Genomic DNA, 20,347 nt, shown 5'->3' with positions numbered 1-20,347 from the left:
AAAATTTACAAACAGAGAAGGAACCGCTCTGAGCCCCCGCCCCTATTTTTACATGGAAATTTTGAAAAACGAGCTAGACTCAGCACCTCTCAAACCTTTTTATCTGGCCAAGATATATAGATGATGTGTTCTCTATTTGGCCCTATGGCCCAGACACATTAGACTCATTTCTCATTCACCTCAGTAGTCTACATCAAAGAAACCAGTTTACGATGGAAAAGAAAAATAATAGTTTACCCTTCCTAGACACCTTAGTAACATGCCATTCTAATGGTAACCTTTCCTTCAATGTATATAGAAAATGCACTCACACAGGAAGATACATTCACAAACCTTCCCACCACCACCCCTCAACAATATGGCATTATTAAAACTCTAACCAAATAGAACCTATAATCTTTGTTCCAGTGGAACCTCTCTTTCAGCCAAACTCAGACATACAACACCTTCCTTTCCAATGGCTACAGTGATTAGAGAATTTAAAAAAAAAAAATAATTAGTTCCTCAGCCATCCCTTCAGAAGAATTTCAGAAATAGCCAGGTCTTTAAAAATAGTACAACCTCTGCACAGCTTTTAAGCTCTTTCTGAAACTTGCTACCCTTATTGGTTCCACCAAAGATCAACTTCCTGCTTTCTCAGTGCATGGAGTATATAAAGTACCCTGTTCCTGCAAGTTGGCTTACTTTGTATGAACAGACAGGTAGAACAGCGATCCATTTAGAACACAAATTGTATATCTGCAATCACGACTATGGTCAATCTGGTCTTGTAGACCATGTATTGCATACATTCCACACGATCTCTTGGAAGAAACCACCACTCTACCATAGTAAATTTAAAAAGTAAAGACTGTTTTTAGAATCTGCAGTGGCACTCAGTAATCAACCAAATTTAAATGAATACGGATGCATAAAATTTCCCAAAATTTGGGAAACAATAATTGTCAGAGGTCCCACTTTACATCCTAGGCCACTTACAATTTACTCATAGAAGGCACACCACCACCTAGATAGGACTTGAGATATGACTCACCCATATGTTTCATTTAGTATTGTGGTATCTTTGTGTATGTTACAAGAATTATTTGCAATCTCTGAAATTGTCTCAGTGACCGAGATGAAATATTGGAAGCATTAAAATTAGTTTTTAATCCTTTCCTGGTGCTGTAAATATTCCATTAAGCCTCCAGCATGATGTCCTCCCAGCACTTAAGCCTTAACACACGGAATCTTGGCATTCTCTTTCATTCAAGAGCCTATTTTACCCCAACCAACTCTTCATTATATAACAATCCCAAATCCCTCCATGTTTAGAATACTGCTCTAGTGTTTGGAGTGGTGCACCTAAAACTTCTGATGCACCTGTAGGTCCCTCGACCTCTCATGTATGCAATCAGTATATTAAAAAACACCACCATCACCAGGGTGCAATGTCCTGCTGCCATTTTTGCTGTGAGACATCAGTGGGGGGGGGGGGATCTTGATAGTCTTACACTACTTTAGTCTCTGCTTTGCCAAGACAGGTAGTCCTGAATGGAAATGATCCCATTCGATGAAAACTCATTGTCAAAAATTATGACAAGGATATCACTTAAAGCTAAACTACCAGACATTCCATAGCAAAAAAAAAAAAAATAGATACTTCAGTATCCACTGAACGTAAACTTAAGCTCGTGACACATCAGATGATATATTGAATATTTATCCAGAGGAAGAGATGGATACTGGCCATCCATACTTCCCAAATTTAATCTATAAATATAAACCTTATAAACGTAAGCCCTCAAAATCAGACACAATCTACAAAGCCAAAACAATAGGAAAATTTTTACAATGGAACTGTCATGGATTTCTCCAGAATGTCAACATCAAGATCCTGCTGCAGAAACACAAGTCATTCTGCAGGAAGCATATTTAAAACCTAATGAGGACCTTCCTCCTGCTCTCCCTCTTAAGTAATTTCACTGTTCATAAGGACAGAACTGGAGATGGTCCTTCTCATCATGGAGTAACTATTTTAGCTGCTGAGCTACACTACTTTCCATATTGTCCAGCTTAATACTGCTCTGCAAATATTTGCTTGTCAGTGGGATTTCTTATTGCACTATGTTCCAAAACATAATTGCCACTGGGTTATGAGTTAAATGAAATCAAACTTGATAATCTTATATCGTAACTGCCTCAGCCAATAATTCTGGATGGCTTTAATGGACATAACATGTGGGATAGTATGAACACAAATGGTCGAGGTTACATCATTGAATGGATCCTTGACAATAATGCTTCTCCCTTTTGAATAATAGTCTCAATACCTTTTTCTATATAGCTACTCATTTGTATTCTGCAGTTAACTTACGGTCTATTTCTCTTCATTTTTCCACTGCTCATGTTTATGTTGAAACAATCTATGGAAGCAATCATTTTCTTGCTGTTTTCATTACCAGGATCCATGTTCTCCTGCACAGATGCCCATCTATGGAAAATGAACCTGGCAGACTGGAATGCGTTTTCCTATCTTACAAAATTTAATGCCAAAGCAATCAGTCAAATACTTATCAATGTTTATCAAAAAGTCATATATGAAGTAAGTCACAGATTTTGTTGCCTATGCAGCAACAGCTGCAATTCCAAAAACATAATCTTGATTTACTCTGTATCCAAAACCATGGTGAACCCTGAGTACCAAGCAGTTCAGGGAGATTAGGACAGAGCATGGGGGGTAGGTATATTTCGTAGATACCCTACTGCATCAAATCCCATTTCTTTGAATTGTGCTCGGGCCAAAGCACCTTATGTTAGATGTTGGCCAAGAAGCAATCTTGGATCCAATTTACATAATCTACATATGAAACAACAAATTCAAAAATCGTATTGAATCAAATAAAATCTGGCAAATGAAAGATAGATATCCTCTCACTCCATAAGATGATGAGTCAAGTCCTCTATGAACAAATCTTTGCTATATGGCATTTCTGTCATCTCTCTCTCTCTCTCTCTCTCTCTCTCTCTCTCTCTCTCTCTCTAAGCGTGACAATTATGATCTTTCCTTTTTTTGAAAGACTAACCAAGTTCTTTTTTTTTGGTCTGCCTCTTGATCGTCCTCCTCCAATGATTTCATTTCAAGACTGTTTGGTAACCTCTGAGAGAGTATTCTCTGGATGTGTCCAAACCATCTTTCAATTTGACTCACACATTTGTTCTGTGTTCTGACCAGTGAGACTTGTTTTTATTAAGCATTCCATGTTGAATACTCTGATATTTTATATTTCTTTCTGATTGAGTCTCCATGTTTTGGCACCATGTGTTGCAATAATGGTTTTATAGAATTTAGTTTGAGGCTTTTTGAAATGCTGTTATTTTCCATGTTTTGTTTAATTAATTCATATTAGATCCTATATTAAATCTGCATTTTATTGTTTCTGTGTTGTTGAGGTTATGAATAATGAGACTGCCAAGATGTGCAAGTCTTTACTTGTTTAAGTATACGATTTTCTAAGTTCATCAAATTTTTTTCTTGATCTCTTCCTATTTTTGTTGTTTTAGTTTTATTTAGATTTATTTTTATTCCAAAAGTTTTGCACTCTTTATTTAAAATTTTTGTCTTTGCCAATTGGGATGTAAATTCCTCAAGAATAATAATATGGTTGATATTCATTCCATTTATATGTAGACCCTGTTCTTGATTTTGCATATTTCTTCAAGATGGATAGTAAAGAAATTTGATGAGAGCAGGCAATCCTGCATGACACATTTTTCTACTTTAAATTTGTCTGTTTTTATTTTATTAAACTCGACAGTTGCTTTGGTAGATATAACATTTTTCTTCTTTCTTTAAAATCAATTTCACTAGTTTTTCCATGTCCACTTTTTGTTTTTTTTTTCTTCAAAAAGGAATTCATGATATACAGGTTTTCTTTTTCTGCAAATTCTATTAATCTTGCTCCTCTGTCATCTCTCATGCCATATCCAAAATTTCCCATTGAGATTTCATCTGAATGTTGTATACCAATTCTAGCATTAAAGTCTTCCATTACATTCTGAAATGATGTTTACCTTAATGACTTATTGTTGTGCATAGATTTGGATGATCTTGAGTGTATCTTTTTGAGATTTGAACAACAACAATACTTGCTATTCGATTGGATATACACTGTCAAATTCTATTATGTTGTTCTTCAGTTTTTTGTTGATCAAGAATCCAACTCCACTGATTCATTTCTTATCTTGGCCTCTATAATATAGTATGTCTCTGTTTTTTAATTGAAGAATTTCTTCACCATTACGTCTAACTTCACACAGTCCAAGAATGTCCCATTTTTGTCGCTTTAACTTTTCAATTAGCCACACTTCACTGCTCAGAGTCCTACAGTTTAATGTTCCAAGGTCTAGTTTCTAGTGGCAGCATGATCTGGTTACCCGGGGATTCTTAGCACCCTCTGCCTTCATGTTTAACTGCCTGCTGCTGTAGGCGGTAACAATCCAGCCCCCAGGGAATGAGGGCCATTTTATTTCTGTTGGATTCATCTTGAAAGGTTAGGCCATAAATTCACCATTCTGGCCCAGTGCGGGTTGGTGAATGGCAATTTTTTCACATAGGATTGCCAGTCCCAAAACCACTGGTCCACAGCTCTTTATTCAATATATTCAGAGCTGCCCTGATATCCAGCTGATAGTGGTCAGGGTTCCCCCATCTGCCACCTAGCGGTCACGCTTGGTAACCTGTGGGAGCCTTGAGATATATTATATAATTATATTATTAATATATATATATATATATATATATTAGTCAAACAATAAGTACCAGTATGCATTCTTTGCTAGCAAGAAAAGTTAAATAAAAATCATACTACTACTACATTCATACATACGCCGCAAAGAACCTTTATCGGGGCTTTTCAACTGAAGGTGAGTTAGCTGGTCTAATGCGCCTCCGTAGCGCAATTGGAAGAACGACGGTACATTGCGCCCTTCGATTGGAATAGGCCTAAGTTCGATTCTCGTCGCGACGGGAGGAATCTTTATCTGGTCGATTTCAATCGATGGTGAGTTAGCCGATCTCATACGGAGGTAGCAGGGTTTTTTCTCCCGGAAACTCGGGTTTTTCATCCCGCATACATACAAATCGGCCCTTCAGAACACACGCAATTTACAGACAAAAATTACTAGTTGTGGTGGTGTTGGAGGTGGGCGGTAGATGGCGTTGATTCGTAGTAGAGGTAAGGTGTAGAGACAGTTGAAGATGTCCTCCCGCGATGAGTCTTCGGACTCCTTGGAGGTATCAGGAATAATAATAATAATAATAATAATAATAATAATAATGTGGAAGGAAGGAGAGGATTTTTTTTTCTCCTGGAAACTCGGGTTTTTTGTCCCTCAGAATTGGCAAACTGCCCATTAGAACAGAATTGCAATTAACGTACACAATACACTGGCCTCATAGCCTGAATAGCTTTGGCCGTAAATCTAAATAAACCAAACAGGTACAGACTATTGCATACCATCACAAAAAAAAAAGCACTGTATGTATATATATGTTTATATATATAATTTATTTATTTATATTGTATTTAATATATAATAATGCAATAATAATTATTTACATTATCCTTTTTAATAATTAATATTGTTTTTATTTTTTATAAGGTTACTTGGGAAATGGGAAGAAGCAGCTAAAGATCTTGCTACAGCTTGTAAGTTGGATTATACTGATGAAGCTAATGAATGGCTCAAAGAAGCGATGCCTAACGTATGTTTTTAAAGTATATAAATGTTCTGTATATTTATATGATTTTTATCTTTTACATTTATGTAATTTTTTCTTGATAAATTTAAGCTAACTTTGTTCTTATTATGTATATTAAATATACAAAAATTTGTGTGAAGCCCATGTGAACTATGTTTTATGAATAATTAACACTGGAGCCATTATTATTCTTTGTGTATTACAGATTAAGGCTGTTTTAGTCAATCGATGCTTGTTAGCAAAGATCACAGGGAATAGGGGAATAGTTTGCTGTAATGGATAGTTTATTATAGTGAATTGTCTTTGGCATATCATTATGTCTCTGGAGCTTTTGGGGACTTTTCATAGTTTATTATAACAGCATGTGGTATAGTAAGAGTAAACTATAATATATATATGTGAAATGCAAGTAATGAACAAAAAAATGCAAACAGTGAAACATAAACTTTATCATATAGTGCTGTCATAGTAACCTGAACACACTCCTTGGGGGGGGGGGGTATATCAGGAAATTGATGATGATGATGACAGTGACACATTTTGATTAACACGGTGTTGGTCCCATGGGTGTCTAGTACAGCCTGTATTCTTCGAAGGAGAAACTCTGTCAGTACTAGGAACTCAACAGGAGGAATTGTACACCATTCATCTTACAATATCTGGATCAATTTGCCTTTGGAGGTGGGAAATGTTGCCTGAGAGCTTGCTTCAAAATGTCCCATAAATGTTCTATAGCATTTAAGTCTAACAATTGGGATGGCCATGGCAGACAGGACACCTCGCCATCATGTTCCACAATCCATTGGGTGACCACACTTGCTCGAAAAATGGGAGCATTATCCTGTTGAAACATGGCTGGCTGTATAGGAGAAAAGTGTGTCCACATGGGATGATTGAAAAATGACATGCAGCATCCACTTTGCCTTCCAATACAACAAATGGACTCAAACCATGCCATGAGAATGTAACTCAGACCATTATAGAACGACCAAAATCTTTTACAGTTGGAAACAAGCACTCTGGCTGGTAAGCTTCCTTTGGCTGAAGCTATACACACACATTCATCCATGTGAACAAAAAAAAAAGTGTGAACATGGATTCATTGGACCATATCGCATCCCTCCACTGTTGTGTAGTCGACTGCCTTTGATCTTTCACCATTGGACATGTGACGGGAGTTACATGTCCAATGTTTAAGGCAACCTGACCATGATATCCAACTCGATGTAGTTCCCAGCGCAGAGTTTTTGTTGAAATGGATTTCTAATGGGCACTGAATTTTTCATTCAATTGCTCAGCAGTAGCCTGCCTCCTTTTTGTGGTACAGTTCACTAATGCTCGAACATCCTTCTCTTGCAATAAGGTGTTTCATCCACTATAGCATTTAACTGATGATGTTTGTCCTGTCGACTGCTATGCTGACATAAACTTGATTATTCCTTGACTAATGTGAATGTGCAATTTTCAACTGTTCTGATCACATGTACCTGACTCCAACAATCATGCCCTTTTCAATGTCGCTGAGGTCCTCTCTGGATTCTATTCTAACATGCAATGAACTGCGGCAGGCCTCCGTTTGCCTTTATACGTCGCTAAGAATTTTGGAAGTACATTTGCATATCAATTGTATGTGCGTTTGGTTCATTGTAGATGCTGCGTGGCAACTACTGATAATGCAACCCCCTCAGTGTTTCCATTTTTTTATCTATTACCTATATGTCTACAAATATGTTTGTACACACACACAGCATCATGAACTGGTAAGTGACCTTGCTAGTGTAAGGTCTGAATTAAGTATGCAGTACTGGTCATTCTCTCAGGTAAGGAATATCGATACTGATTGATCAGGATCGTTTATGCTAGCAGATTCTCATAATCACACTAGATAAGAAAGCAATTCCAGAGATAAATGAAAGAAAAGCAGGTTCACTGAGCTTGGGGACTGTGTATCATTGTTGACTCATGTGCTCACTTTTATTTTTAAATTGGTTTAGGAAGAGGAAGAAAAATTATATGTTCTGAATTACCTATAGAAAAAACCAGGAGCAGACCACTTGTAAACATCAAGATTTTAGAGATGCTTTTTGCGTATTGCACTAGATTCTGAGAACAGTATTCTAAAGGTGTTAGTAAATTTGGGGCTATATAAAACTATCAGTTGCACAATAATAATAATGTCTTAGAAAACTGTGTTTTGGAGTCAGGTGTCATAAGGAAAAAGTCAGATTTCAAAATATATAACCTATGCAATATTTAAATTACATCAAAAATTAGTTGCCTTTGTGTTCACCAAAAGATCTTTTCTGCTACTTAGCTCATCCAAGTGTCTACAAAATCATGTACTTTGGATGGACTTGTGTTTATACATCTTGCATGTATAAACACAATAAATAAATGAGATACGTATTATTTGGCTGATCTGGTGTTGCAGCACTTTATTCCCTCAGTGATAAATTTTGGAGGGAAAACTGCTCTGGCATAGATGAGTAGGGTTTTTTAATCCTATATAGCCATAAAAATCAACTGTAGAATTCACACTACTTCACACATGAGTGTTAGAATGAAGGATCACAAGATGGCAGCACTTGTTTGGCATTTCATTCTTTTATTCCTGTTTCTTCTAAAATAGCCTTGGACTCAACTTTTGGTAACAGCTAATGGAACGACCCCCCCCCCGTGTGTGTGTCTCCATGCATGTTAGGCTCGGTGTCCTCTCATAGCCATGAAATTTCAAAAACTCTGAAAACTAATCAGTGCACTGACAGGACAGTTAATCCTGTTTTTCATAGTATATTGTGACTCTCAGTTGCATACATTCTTCTGGCCAGTTTGCCTGTTGTGCTGGATGAAAAACCAGAATTTCCAGGAAAAAAAACCTGCCATCTCCATATGAAAGGCTAACTTACCTTCAAATAAATGTTTCCTGATAAAGAAAGGTTTTTTACATTCTAGATGGAATTTGAGCACAGTTTTTTCCCAACAGGAGGACATCTTTTTTTGTATCTGCTATAGCTCTACATTTATTCATCTCGAACAAGTGCTTCTTCCCGAAACTGCCAGAAATGTGAGAAACTTTTGACCTTCACTCCAATTTACAATATTGTTTGCCTCGTAGAAGGGATGGCTTGTACTATAAGATATCATCACTGGTAGAAAGTGTGTGTGTGTGTACACACACACTTTCTACCAGTGAACACCTCTATAGTGCACACTGGTAGAAAGTATAGTCTTTCCTTTTGTTTGGAAAGACTATACTTTCCATCTGTGGGGTACGAATCCAGGTTTCAACAGACTTTTCAAAAGCAGATGAGTTAGCCAAATCTTATGGAGGAAAGGGATTTTATTCCTGGAGACTTGTCTTCATTCCACAGAAAAGCAAACTGGCCAGAGTAGAATACATCTAATTAACAAATATAGGTAAAGTGACCATATGCATGACTTTTGTTACTTTGGATATAATTCACATCAAACTCTTCTACCAATAAAAGTGCCTTAAGATAACTAAACTGAAATGAAATATCATGATGGTTTTATTATAGAAGTGGTTGTGAACCTATATGGGATCAACAGTAGCTTTCCTGAATGAGGATGGTCTGAAAAGTTCTCGGCATCGGCCATAGATGGCAACACCATCGGCAAGATTTTTTTTTCTAAGTTGGTACATCTGTCATAAGCATCCTTGTGAAATTGAAAATCATTCTATCAAGTAGTTTGTTTTATACAGCTGTCTGAAGCAAAAGTGTTGTCTGTATCCCTTGAAATGCATAAAATTGAGTATCGTGCAATTATAAAATTCTTTGTAAAAGAAGGTTTAACGCCAAAACAAATTCATTCTAAGTTCATAAAAGTTTATGGGCACTCTTCTCCTTCGTTTTTGACAATTAAGAAATGGGATGCTGAGTTTAAACGTGGCCTTACCAACTTTGTAGATGATTCGCGTGAAGGACGTCCAAAAAGTGTAACAACACCATAAATCATTTATCCACGATATGGTATTGGATGACAGACGAGTCAAAGTGTGTGAAATTGCTGAGACTATAGGCATTTCAAAAAAACGTGTAGGATATATTTTGCATGAAGAATTGCAAATGAAATAGCTTTGCGCAAAATGGGTGCTGCTCTTGCTCATAGCAGATCAAAAACGCACTCGCAGAAAATCTTTGAACAGTGCTTGGAGCGTTTTAATGAGAATAAAACTAATTTTTTGCATCAATTTATTACTGTGGATGAGACTTGGATTTACCATTACACACCAGAATCCAAACAACAGTCAAAACAGTGGACAGAAGCTGGTTGTTCAGCACCAAAGAAGACAGTCTGTTCCATCAGCAGGAAAGATCATGGCATCGGTGTTTTGGGATGCTGAAGGCATTTTGATTATTAATTATCTTGAAAAGGGTAAAACAATAACCGGGGAATATTATTCCGATCCTTTAACCAGACTAGATGAAAAAATTCATGAAAAAAGACCCGGCTTACAGAAGAAAAAAATCATCTTTCAGGAAAATGCACCTACCCACAAAGGTATTTTGGCAATGGGAAAATTAAAGGGATCTGCACTATGAATTGTTGGAACATCCACCCTATTTCCCAGATTTGGCTCCCTCTGACTTTACCTCTTCCCAAAACTAAAACTTTTCCTCGCTGGCCAGCATTTTTTTTTTCAGATCAATAGGTGATTGCAGCTATAGAGGGGTATTTTGCAAATCTTATTGAGAACCACTACAGGGACTGGATAATGGTGCTCGAACAGCTGAAAAATAAAAATAATTTTGAAATTATGAATTCGTTTTTCATTGTTAGGCCGAGAGCTTTTCAGACTACCATATAATATAAGCACATACACACAAGAAAGATATTTAATTAGCCAAATATTTCGGTCTGAAAATTGCAGACCATCTTCAATGGCAATACAAGAACAGTTTTAAAATACAAGGTGGAATACTAACAATAGATCATTTATAAATAGAACAAGCCGCATGATGTTATATCACAAAGTATTAAAGAGAAAAAAATATTTTTAAGCAGAGACATGATTGAATTAAAAATATTAATTAATAATTTCAATAATTTTAAATAACATAAAATTAATATGAATTAATGAGTTATCCTGATTAGACTTTCCCAGATATTTGATACTGATATACAGTCATTATGGTTTTATCTTCACCTATTAACAAATTATCTTCCCATTTTCCTTCTTCTAAAGACAAACGCTCAACTATGTCTCTTCCTGGAGTTTATCAAATTCCCTGCAACTGTGATCTCTCCTATTTTGGACAAACTGGATGCTCTTTAGAAAAAAGAATCCAAGAACATCAATCCTCCATTCATCACAACAAACCCGAAAAATCTGGATTGGCTCAGCACAGGATAGAAACTAACCACAATATCCTTTGGTCAAAAACTCGCCTCTTACATAGATCCCGCTATAAATTTGAATGTTTATTCAAAGAAAGCGTAGAGACCTTACTCCATCGTCCTAACCTGAATCAGAATGACTGTATATCTGTATCAAAAATCTGGCAAAGTCTAATCAGGATAACTCATTAATTCATATTAATTTTGTTATTTAAAATTATTGAAATTATTAATATTTTTAATTCAATCATGTATCTGCTTAAAAATATTTCTCTTTAATACTTCGTGATGTAACATCACTTGGCTTGTTCTATTTATAAATGATCTATTGTTAGTATTCCACCTTGTATTTTAAAACTGTTCTTGTATTGCCACTGAAGATGGTCTGCAATTTTCAAACCGGAATATTTGGCTAATTAAATATCTTTCTTGTGAGTACGTGATTATATTATACAATCTTTATGTCACAAGCATCCTTAAAATATCAAATTTTCAGATTGCTGTCATAATTAGGCATATCAAGAATAAAGACTTACTTAATTGATTATAATAAATTTAGTTTAATCCTTTATCCAAGTGTGAGCAAACAAAGTTTGCACCTGAAAGTATCTTCAGGACTGGGGTAAGGTGGTACAACACCAGGGCACTCCTTGCAAAGGTGGAGCAAGCTACCAACACTCCTATCTCAGTATTTCCCATAATGCAAAACACATCTCCTTGCGGATATGTATAATGTTATGCATTAAGGGAAGGATTTTGCTCAAGCATTTGATAGGGTACCACATAAAAGGCTGTTTAATAAACTAAGGAATATGAGATTAGAATGTAAACTCTTGACGGATCGATGAATGGTTGATAGACAGATATCAGAAATGAATGCTCCACAGGTTTCATTATATAACAAAGATATCAGAAAGTTGTATACAGTGGATGAGGATCTAACAGATTTAAGGTGACCAGTGGTGTACCTCAGGGTTCAGTCCTCAGGCTATTGTTGTTCAATCTATACATTAATGACATTGGAAGGGTCTAACAGGAGATGTGCAATTGTTTGCCGATGATGCAAAGATAAGCAAGAGCAATCAGAGATATCCAGCACTTACAAAATAATTTGAATAGACTGGAAATTTGGGGCAAAAGAAAATGGCTGTCAGTTTAATGTATTAGCATAACCTCACTAATATAATATGCTGCTGGAAATGAGATTTCCAGCAGCATATTATATTAGTGGGGTTATGCTACAAGAAACTGATGAGGGTAGAGATCTTGGCATAATGGTGGATATGAATTTGAAGTTTAAAGGTCACATAGTAAAAGTTGCAAATTCAACTCAGGGGATAATTGCAATGTATGTTGAAGTGAATCTTAATATGTAAGGAATACAGAAGTCATTTTGCCTCTTTATAAGACCTTGATAAGACCCCACCTGGACTATTGTGCACAGATTTGGTCTCCCAAGTTCAAGGAGATAAAGAAGCTATGGAAAAAGTACAAAGAGTATATCTGGATTATGGGATTTAGATTATGAGGACAGATTGTGAATATGTGGATTGCAGACTCTTGTTAATAGGAGAAGGAGGGGGGGGTGATATGATAGAGATCTATAAACTTTTGAATGGATTTTATAGGATATCGTCTGATGAAATTTTTTGCTTTATGGAAGGTGGGGAGAGAACATGGGGTCGTCCATGGAAGTTAAATTTGTTTGCAGTCAAGAAAGGGGCAAGAGCTAAGTTTTTCTCTCACAGAGCACTGAGCGAGTGGAATAGTATGTCTTTAGGGGTAGTGAGTGTATCTAACGTGAATGAATTTAAGGGACGGTATGACAGCTGGTTTGGGTGATTTATAGCCTCCCTCAATGAATCCTTGACTTCCTGGAGGTCTCAGATAATAATACTTTACATTTTAAAAAAATATTTGTTATTATGACATGAGTACCTCTAAAAACATGTTTACTCATCCTGCTCGAGGAAGAATTGACGAACAAAACTGGTAAATCTGGCATTCATTCACTCACGATAAGTTGTGAGTTGGATTTCATTTTTGAAGCATTGCCATGTCTCACAAATAATCCTTAATTTTGCTAGATTAAAAGGAACATTAAATCTTCTGGCACCTATCATATCTATTATAATACCAGCTTCCTTAGTGCACAACAAATTATGAACAGTGACATAATCTTCAATAACATTTAATCCATTCCCTGATCTACAGGAACCCATTGCATCTTTCATACATTTTTTTAAAAATATATTTTTATTGCATCTAAACATTCACTCTAATGTTCCTTCTATAAAAACAAGCAGCATCTAGAAAGAAAATTTAACTCCATTCACAAAGCTGCAGCCATCACATTTTGCACCTGATAACAATATGAACATAAAAATTCTAATCCTTTCAAAAGGACATAATTTTGTTGCGAGTCCTAAAAAAAATTCCTTACCTGAATTTACTATACAACATAGAATTTAAATTATCTAATCATTTCAGTGAAGGCACAAATGAGACAGGAAATCCTCATCTAATCTACTCAAAGCAAAACTTCTCCCAAACATTTTGTTTTCTGAATGTTTTACAATTCTTAGGACAGAACAACTATATCACCATCACAAAAGCATACCAAGGACGAGCCAGTATGGTCAGGGATGCTCCTAAGAGATAGATCTACATATCAAGAAATTAGCTATAATATTACTAACAGTCAAATCAACAAATTTGAAAACTTTCTACTAGAGGAAGTCATAAGTCCAGACAGAGATATGATCGAAAAATTGAAATTATTTCTCATACTCCATGCTTTTGCAGGGTACCTAAGACCCATAAAGATGGTGTTCACTATCCTTATGGGTCTTAGGTACATAGTATCATAGACGGCATAAATTCTCCAGCTTATCATATATCCAAATTTTTAACCAGACTATATTAAATTCACATATTAGAAATTCTCATTATCAAAAATTCATTAGATTTTCTAACCAAAATCAATTGTCATCCCCTTCAAGTTACTGATATCATGAGTCTAGATGTGGAATCATTATTTACTGATTCCGCTTGATGCTTCTCTTCAGCTGATATCACAAATCAGTCCTTAAGACATAGTAAAATTGTTTGACTTCATAATTGCTCTGGCTACTTCAGTTATAAAAATACAATTGTCAAACTTATAGAACTCCAATGGGCAGTCTATTCCTCTCATTGGAGTTCTATTTGACATGGAGCCTGGCCCACTTCAGATGTTCTCTCATGTTGTGTGAAGCATACAAACCACCTTTGCTAAGCTTTCTCCATACAATGTAAGCAGATACCAATGTTGCTGTAGCTGACACACAGTCAGATCATAGCTGATTTGGAGTAGCACTCCTGTTTTGACAAGCAGATAATCAAAAATATCAGTCACTCACTATGGTTGTAGCTTTTGGGCTTTCTTCATAGTATTCTCTGGGATGCTGTTTATGACTGTTGAAATTGATTCCACACTATGAGCCACAGAACAACTTACATGCAGCCATTTTGCTCCCTCCACCTGACTTTAGCCAGCGTCTAGTCTTACAATAGCTGGATTCATTGGTTAAATGTCTTGCAGCCATATCCAAGAATTTTGCTATTATGAAATGATTTCACTCCAGACATGAAATGATAATCCACTCCAAAATACCTGCTTTTATGCCATGGCTCATTTTAATGTACCAAATCCTCTGCAATTTTTTTCTCTTTGTTCCTTAATTTATAAAAACCAATGTATTTGCAATTTTATCTTGTCTCATCCTAAAGATATTTTTATTATTACACCCTCCGTGGAGTCAACAGACTCATCGTGGGAGGTTCATTCAACTGACAACATATTTATCATATAAAATCTTCAAGTCCTTAATACTTAATCTGTGTTCCTAGAAAAGATAAATAATGTAAATCCTCATATAAAATTCACTGTGATGGGGGAAAGGATAGTAAACTGGTTTATTTGGACATGTAGCTTTCTATTTTGTCTTTCTGGTGAAACTACTGATGACTACTTCTGTATACCATAAACCAACCATCATTATCAAATACCTACTATGTGATTCAGCTCATCATTCTTCTCAAAACGTGAGCATTATAAAGAATCTGATAAACCGTGCATTTGTTGTTGTTTGTTGCAATCCTCAACACTTCCAACTAGATAACATTCAGAACATCTCCAAAAAACAAATACAACATATCTGCAATTCCTACACCAGTTCCAAAAAACCCAAGGAATGGCACAAAGAATTTCTTTATACTTTCTTGGTTTCAAAGATTTTAAGGAAATATAACTTATTACTGACAATCTTCCCAATCAGTAACCTCTCATCTTGGTTACCTTTCTCCAAGGACAGATGGTCTCCTCTAACTCTTCAAGGCATATACCAAGTTCTCGCTGATTGTAATCTTTTATTTTAGACAAACCGGTGTCATTCTGTGGAAGAAAAAATACAGGAACATCAGTCCTACATTGCTGATAATCAAAAATGATAATTCAGCTTAGCATAATATGGTGTAGATACGTGCACTCTGTTGGTCAGGAATCTTATAACTTCATTGTTGTCACTTTAAATATATTACATACAGCCATATATTAAGGCTGAAGCCTTAATACATGACTTCAACTTAAATAGGAACATTATATATCTTTAACTGAAAATATTGGAAGGTCTCATTCTCTTTAGTTATCACTAGTTTTTATATATATTATAATTATATGTCTGCTGTCACATCATATATGTGCATGCAGCTAATATCATCTTAAACAATCCATTGTTAGCATTCTACTTTTTTAACTTAAGGTGAATTGTAAGTTTCAAGCTTTGAAAACATCATCATCAAATTCCTGATATATACCCTCATGAGGTATACAGGATATGAAAGTAATACATGAAAAATTTACATCATTACTAACTTCCTGTCTACAATTTTCCTCCAACTCAGTCTGTTACCTGTCAAGACTCCAATATTATCAGGTCTTATATTTCTGTCTTCTAAGGCACTTTTTACTGTATCAGTCCAAATATATCTTGGTCTTTTTCCTACCAACCTGGCAGAGAACACTTGTTTTGCTAATCTCTCACATTGACCATACCACCTGAGATTAGCCTTGCTAATGGATTCCTGGATGCGACCATGTCAAGTTCTTTCCTAATCTCCTCGTTTTTAATATGATATTGCCATTAATGCCGTCTGTTCATACCCTAAATCTTTCTCAGGACTCTCATATCTGCAGTCTCTAGTCTTTGTTCAAGTGTTTTACTTCTAACCCAGTCCTCAGATCCATAAGTTAAAATTGGTTTGAACACTGTCTTGTATACAGCTAATTTAGTGTTTTAGCTAATTTCTCTCTTATTCCATATAAATTTATTCAGTTGACTTCCTATCATACCAGCTTTGTTGATTCTGTTGTCTATTTCCATATTTAATTTACCATCTTTACTAACAATCATGCCTAAGTAGCTGAAATGTTTTACTTGTTCTATAGGTTCTCCATTCAAAATGCAATTGATACTTTCAATGTGTCTGCCTATTTTCATTGTCTTTGTCTTTTTAATGCTGACCTTCATACCATATCTATTACAAAATTATTCAATTTAGTCAGGGAATCTTGCAGACTTTTAATGGATTTATTTATAACATCATCTGCATAATGCAAAGAGCTGAGATTAACATCTCCAATTTTGATATCAGGTTCAATACCACTTTCCTTCATAATGTGATCCATATATATCAGTGGTCACCAAAGTGGTCGATATCGACCCCCCAGGGGTCGATATAACATCGTTAGGGGTCGATAGAAAAATATAAGACATCATTGTCCGGGTATTATTTAATTCCGTTAACTTGGATTACCTCATCCTGAATGACAACACAATTAAGAGTGAATCGTGGGAACAGTGACATTTATAGGACCGTAAGATGGAGCAAGGTCATGAAAATAGTTACGGAGGCCAATAAAGTAGACCAAAATGAAGTATTTACCAATAAACAGATGTCTGTGGTTCCCACCTGTCCGGGGCAGCGGGAGCGAGATTGCAACACGTGCGCGGTTGTTTATTTACTTATACTTACACGTATTCGATCCCAGTCTCATTTTTGTGCATTGACAGTCGGATGAATGCTGATCTGCCTGTCTGTCCAAAGTACGCCAGCTTACAGGAACAGGGTACTTTGTAAACTCCAGGCAGATAGGTACTTTATAAACTCCAGTACAAAGTACCCTGTTCCTGTAAGCTGGCGTACTTTGGACAGACAGGCAGATCAGCATCCATCCGTCTAGAGGAACACAATTCTTACATCTTCAAACACAACTATGGCCATTCAGGCTTGGCTGACCATGTTTTGGACACCACCCACAGAGTATCATGGAAGAAAACCACCATGCTCCACCACAGCAAATTCAAGAAAGAGAGACTTTTCTTAGAAGCAGCAGCAGCTCTCAAAAACCAACCAAATCTCAATAAATATGGTTGCATTAAGCTTCCGAAGATTTGGGAAACACTCATCACCAGAGTTCCCACCTTACATTCCAGGCCACCTACTACTGCCCTTAGAGGGCGCTCTACCTAGATAGGACTTTAGTGTCACCCACGTGGTTGGGCTTAGTATTGTTTGTTATTTGTGCATATGTTACATTAATTGTTTTTGTAATCCCCGTAGATGTCCTAGTGACTAGGACGAAATATAGGAAGTATTAAATTCTATTTTAATTCTTTTTGAGTGTTGTAAAAAATCCATTAAGCCTCCAACATGATGTCCTCACAGCACTTAAGCCTCTACACACGTAGCCTATGGCAAGAGTTGAACTCACAGCTTGTTAGAGAGTAATCATGCTAACCACTTTTTTTACTTTTAAAAAAAAGCAAGCCAGCTTAGCTTGTTTTTAAAGTAAAATATTTGCCTAACTATCATATGTGAATATCATTCCCTCCCTCTTATGCTTTGGGAAATTTCTGACACATAACAGCCTGCAACTTTTCCCTTTGGTATATCTCCAACCTTTCATCTTTAATGTAAACAGTTTTGCATTCACTGACAAGATATGTTTCTCCATGGTGGATTTGTACTCCACTATGCTTCCTCTCTCACTGCACCAGCTAAGGAAGTTGCTTATTCCATCATCTTTCTTTACCACCTGAGTCATCTGGTGAATCTGCTGCTGTTTATCCTGAATACATTGTTTCCAATCAGATTCCACTTGAATGCAGCAACATGCTGCCTAGCTGCATGTGATAAAGCTTGAACAGCACAAAAGAAAGGCAGTACCAACAGTGTGCATGATTTATATAGACTTTCTTGAGTTCTTTACAGACCACATGTTTTCTTGTGTAAAAACTCACATCCAGTACTTTTATATGAAGGCATTAATCTAGATCTAGATATTCAATTTTGCATCTTCATTCACATTGGAATCAAGGTAAATAGGACTGTAGATTGAACTGCTAAGTCAGCTCAGACCTTTTCTACTTACTGTCTCTCAAATTTATACAGGCTACAAATGATTAATGAGAGTAAACTGATCATTGGCAGTACATTCTACACAGGAAGAGAAGTGCGTGTGCATCCCACCCACAATTTTTTGGAAACCCTGCTTTAGAGACCAAACTTTTCAAGCCACTTTAGGTTTCCAGGTAAGTGAAGTGGTGGCCTGACACCAGACATATCTCCCACCAAGACAATCACAAAAGCCCATGGCTGGATTTGAACTGCTCAGCCAACCTGACCAGTTGCTGCCATCTGTAAGATGCCAACCTCCCTTTGAAGATAGATTAAAGGGTTACTGGCACAAGGACAACTAAGGCCATATTGTGTCTGAAAAAAGTAACATAAGACAGAATGATAAATACACGTAAACACAAGAAAGATATTTAATTAACCAAATATTTCGGTCTGGAAATAGCAGACCATCTTCAGTGGTATTACAAGAACAGTTTTAAAAAACACAAGCTAGAATACTAACAATAGATCGTTAAAAATAGAACACGCCGCGTGATGTTATATCACTAAATATTAAGTATAAAATGGAACATTTTGAAGTAGAAACATGATTGGGAAAAAAAAAAAATAAATAAATAAAAATTAAAAAAAAATAATAAAATTAATGAGTAATCTTGATTAGACTTTCCCAGATTTTTGATATAGATATACAGTCATTACGATTCAGGTCATTACGAGTTAACATTGAAAGGAATCTCAATCATCTAACTAGTGATGAAGCTAATGCTCTTCGCCTAGAAGTTGCTTCTTCTCTACTTAAGGCCAAACTTCCTCCTTCCAACATATCTCCTTCTGAAATGAAATCTTTACAGTCCTTGAGAAAAAATAATCACCTCATTATCACCAAAGCTGACAAGGGAAAAGCAACAGTAGTTATGGACTCAGCAAATTACAGAAGAAAACTTTCTCTTTTGCTTCGAGATCGCTCCACATATCAAGAAATTGATTATAATCCAACCAACAGACAACTAAAGAAATTAAATTCTCTCTTAGATGAAGTCATCAGTTTAGATAAAGACACGATTGAAAGACTTAAAACTCATTTTGCAAGACCTCCTAGATTTTATGGCCTTCCAAAAATCCATAAGATTGACTATCCTCTTATAGCTAAATTATTTCAATGAAATCTTACATTGGCAACTCTAATTCTTTTTTAAAAAACTCCTCAGATTTCTTAGAAAAATTAAAAAATGTCTTATTACAACCTACAGATCTTATGGTTAGCTTTGATATAGAATCTTTATATACCAATGTACCTCTCAAGGAAACTTTAAAATTACTTGCTGACATCTTTCCTCAAGACATTATAAAACTATTCGATTTCGTAATACATTCTGGATATTTCGTATGTCAAAATAAATTTTACAGCCAAGTAGAAGGAACGGCCATGGGAAGTCCTCTTTCTCTTGCTTTAGCTAACTTTTATTTGGAACATTTAGAAAAAAGTACTCTTCTCATCTGTTTTCCAACTCAACCATCCTTTTGGGTAAGATATATAGACGACATCTTTACTATTTGGCCTCACAGCAAAAACTCTTTACCTTCTTTTTTAAACAGTATTAATTCCTTGCATCATCGTATAAAGTTTACTATGGAAATAGAAGAAAACAACCATGTAATAGAAGAAAATATCCAACAACAACAGCCCGGTTGTAGATACGGAGAGTTTTCTGTGAGACGAAGCGGTGTTTAAATTTTACACAGTTAGGGATGACTTGATTATCCCGGCAGCGTTTTAGGAAT

The 20,347-nt window shown here is 35.9% G+C and overlaps 1 protein-coding gene across 1 annotated transcript in view; it reads left to right on the top strand.

Moving 5' to 3' along the window:
* LOC150100283 (hsc70-interacting protein-like) overlaps positions 1–20,347 on the top strand; it is a 192,199-nt gene that overhangs the window by 123,166 nt on the left and 48,686 nt on the right. Inside the window, exon 9 of the mRNA XM_090402327.1 lies at positions 5,644–5,746. Coding sequence (XP_090258453.1) covers positions 5,644–5,746 — 103 coding nt within the window. The remainder of the gene's footprint in view (positions 1–5,643; positions 5,747–20,347) is intronic.

This window comes from Typopeltis vanoorti, chromosome 13 (assembly GCF_054136105.1).
Source record: "Typopeltis vanoorti isolate ZY-2024b chromosome 13, IOZ_Tvanoo_1.0, whole genome shotgun sequence".
Lineage (NCBI taxonomy): Eukaryota > Metazoa > Arthropoda > Arachnida > Uropygi > Thelyphonidae > Typopeltis > Typopeltis vanoorti.
Note: the sequence above shows the minus strand (reverse complement) of the source record. Positions and strands in the feature narration are given on the sequence as shown.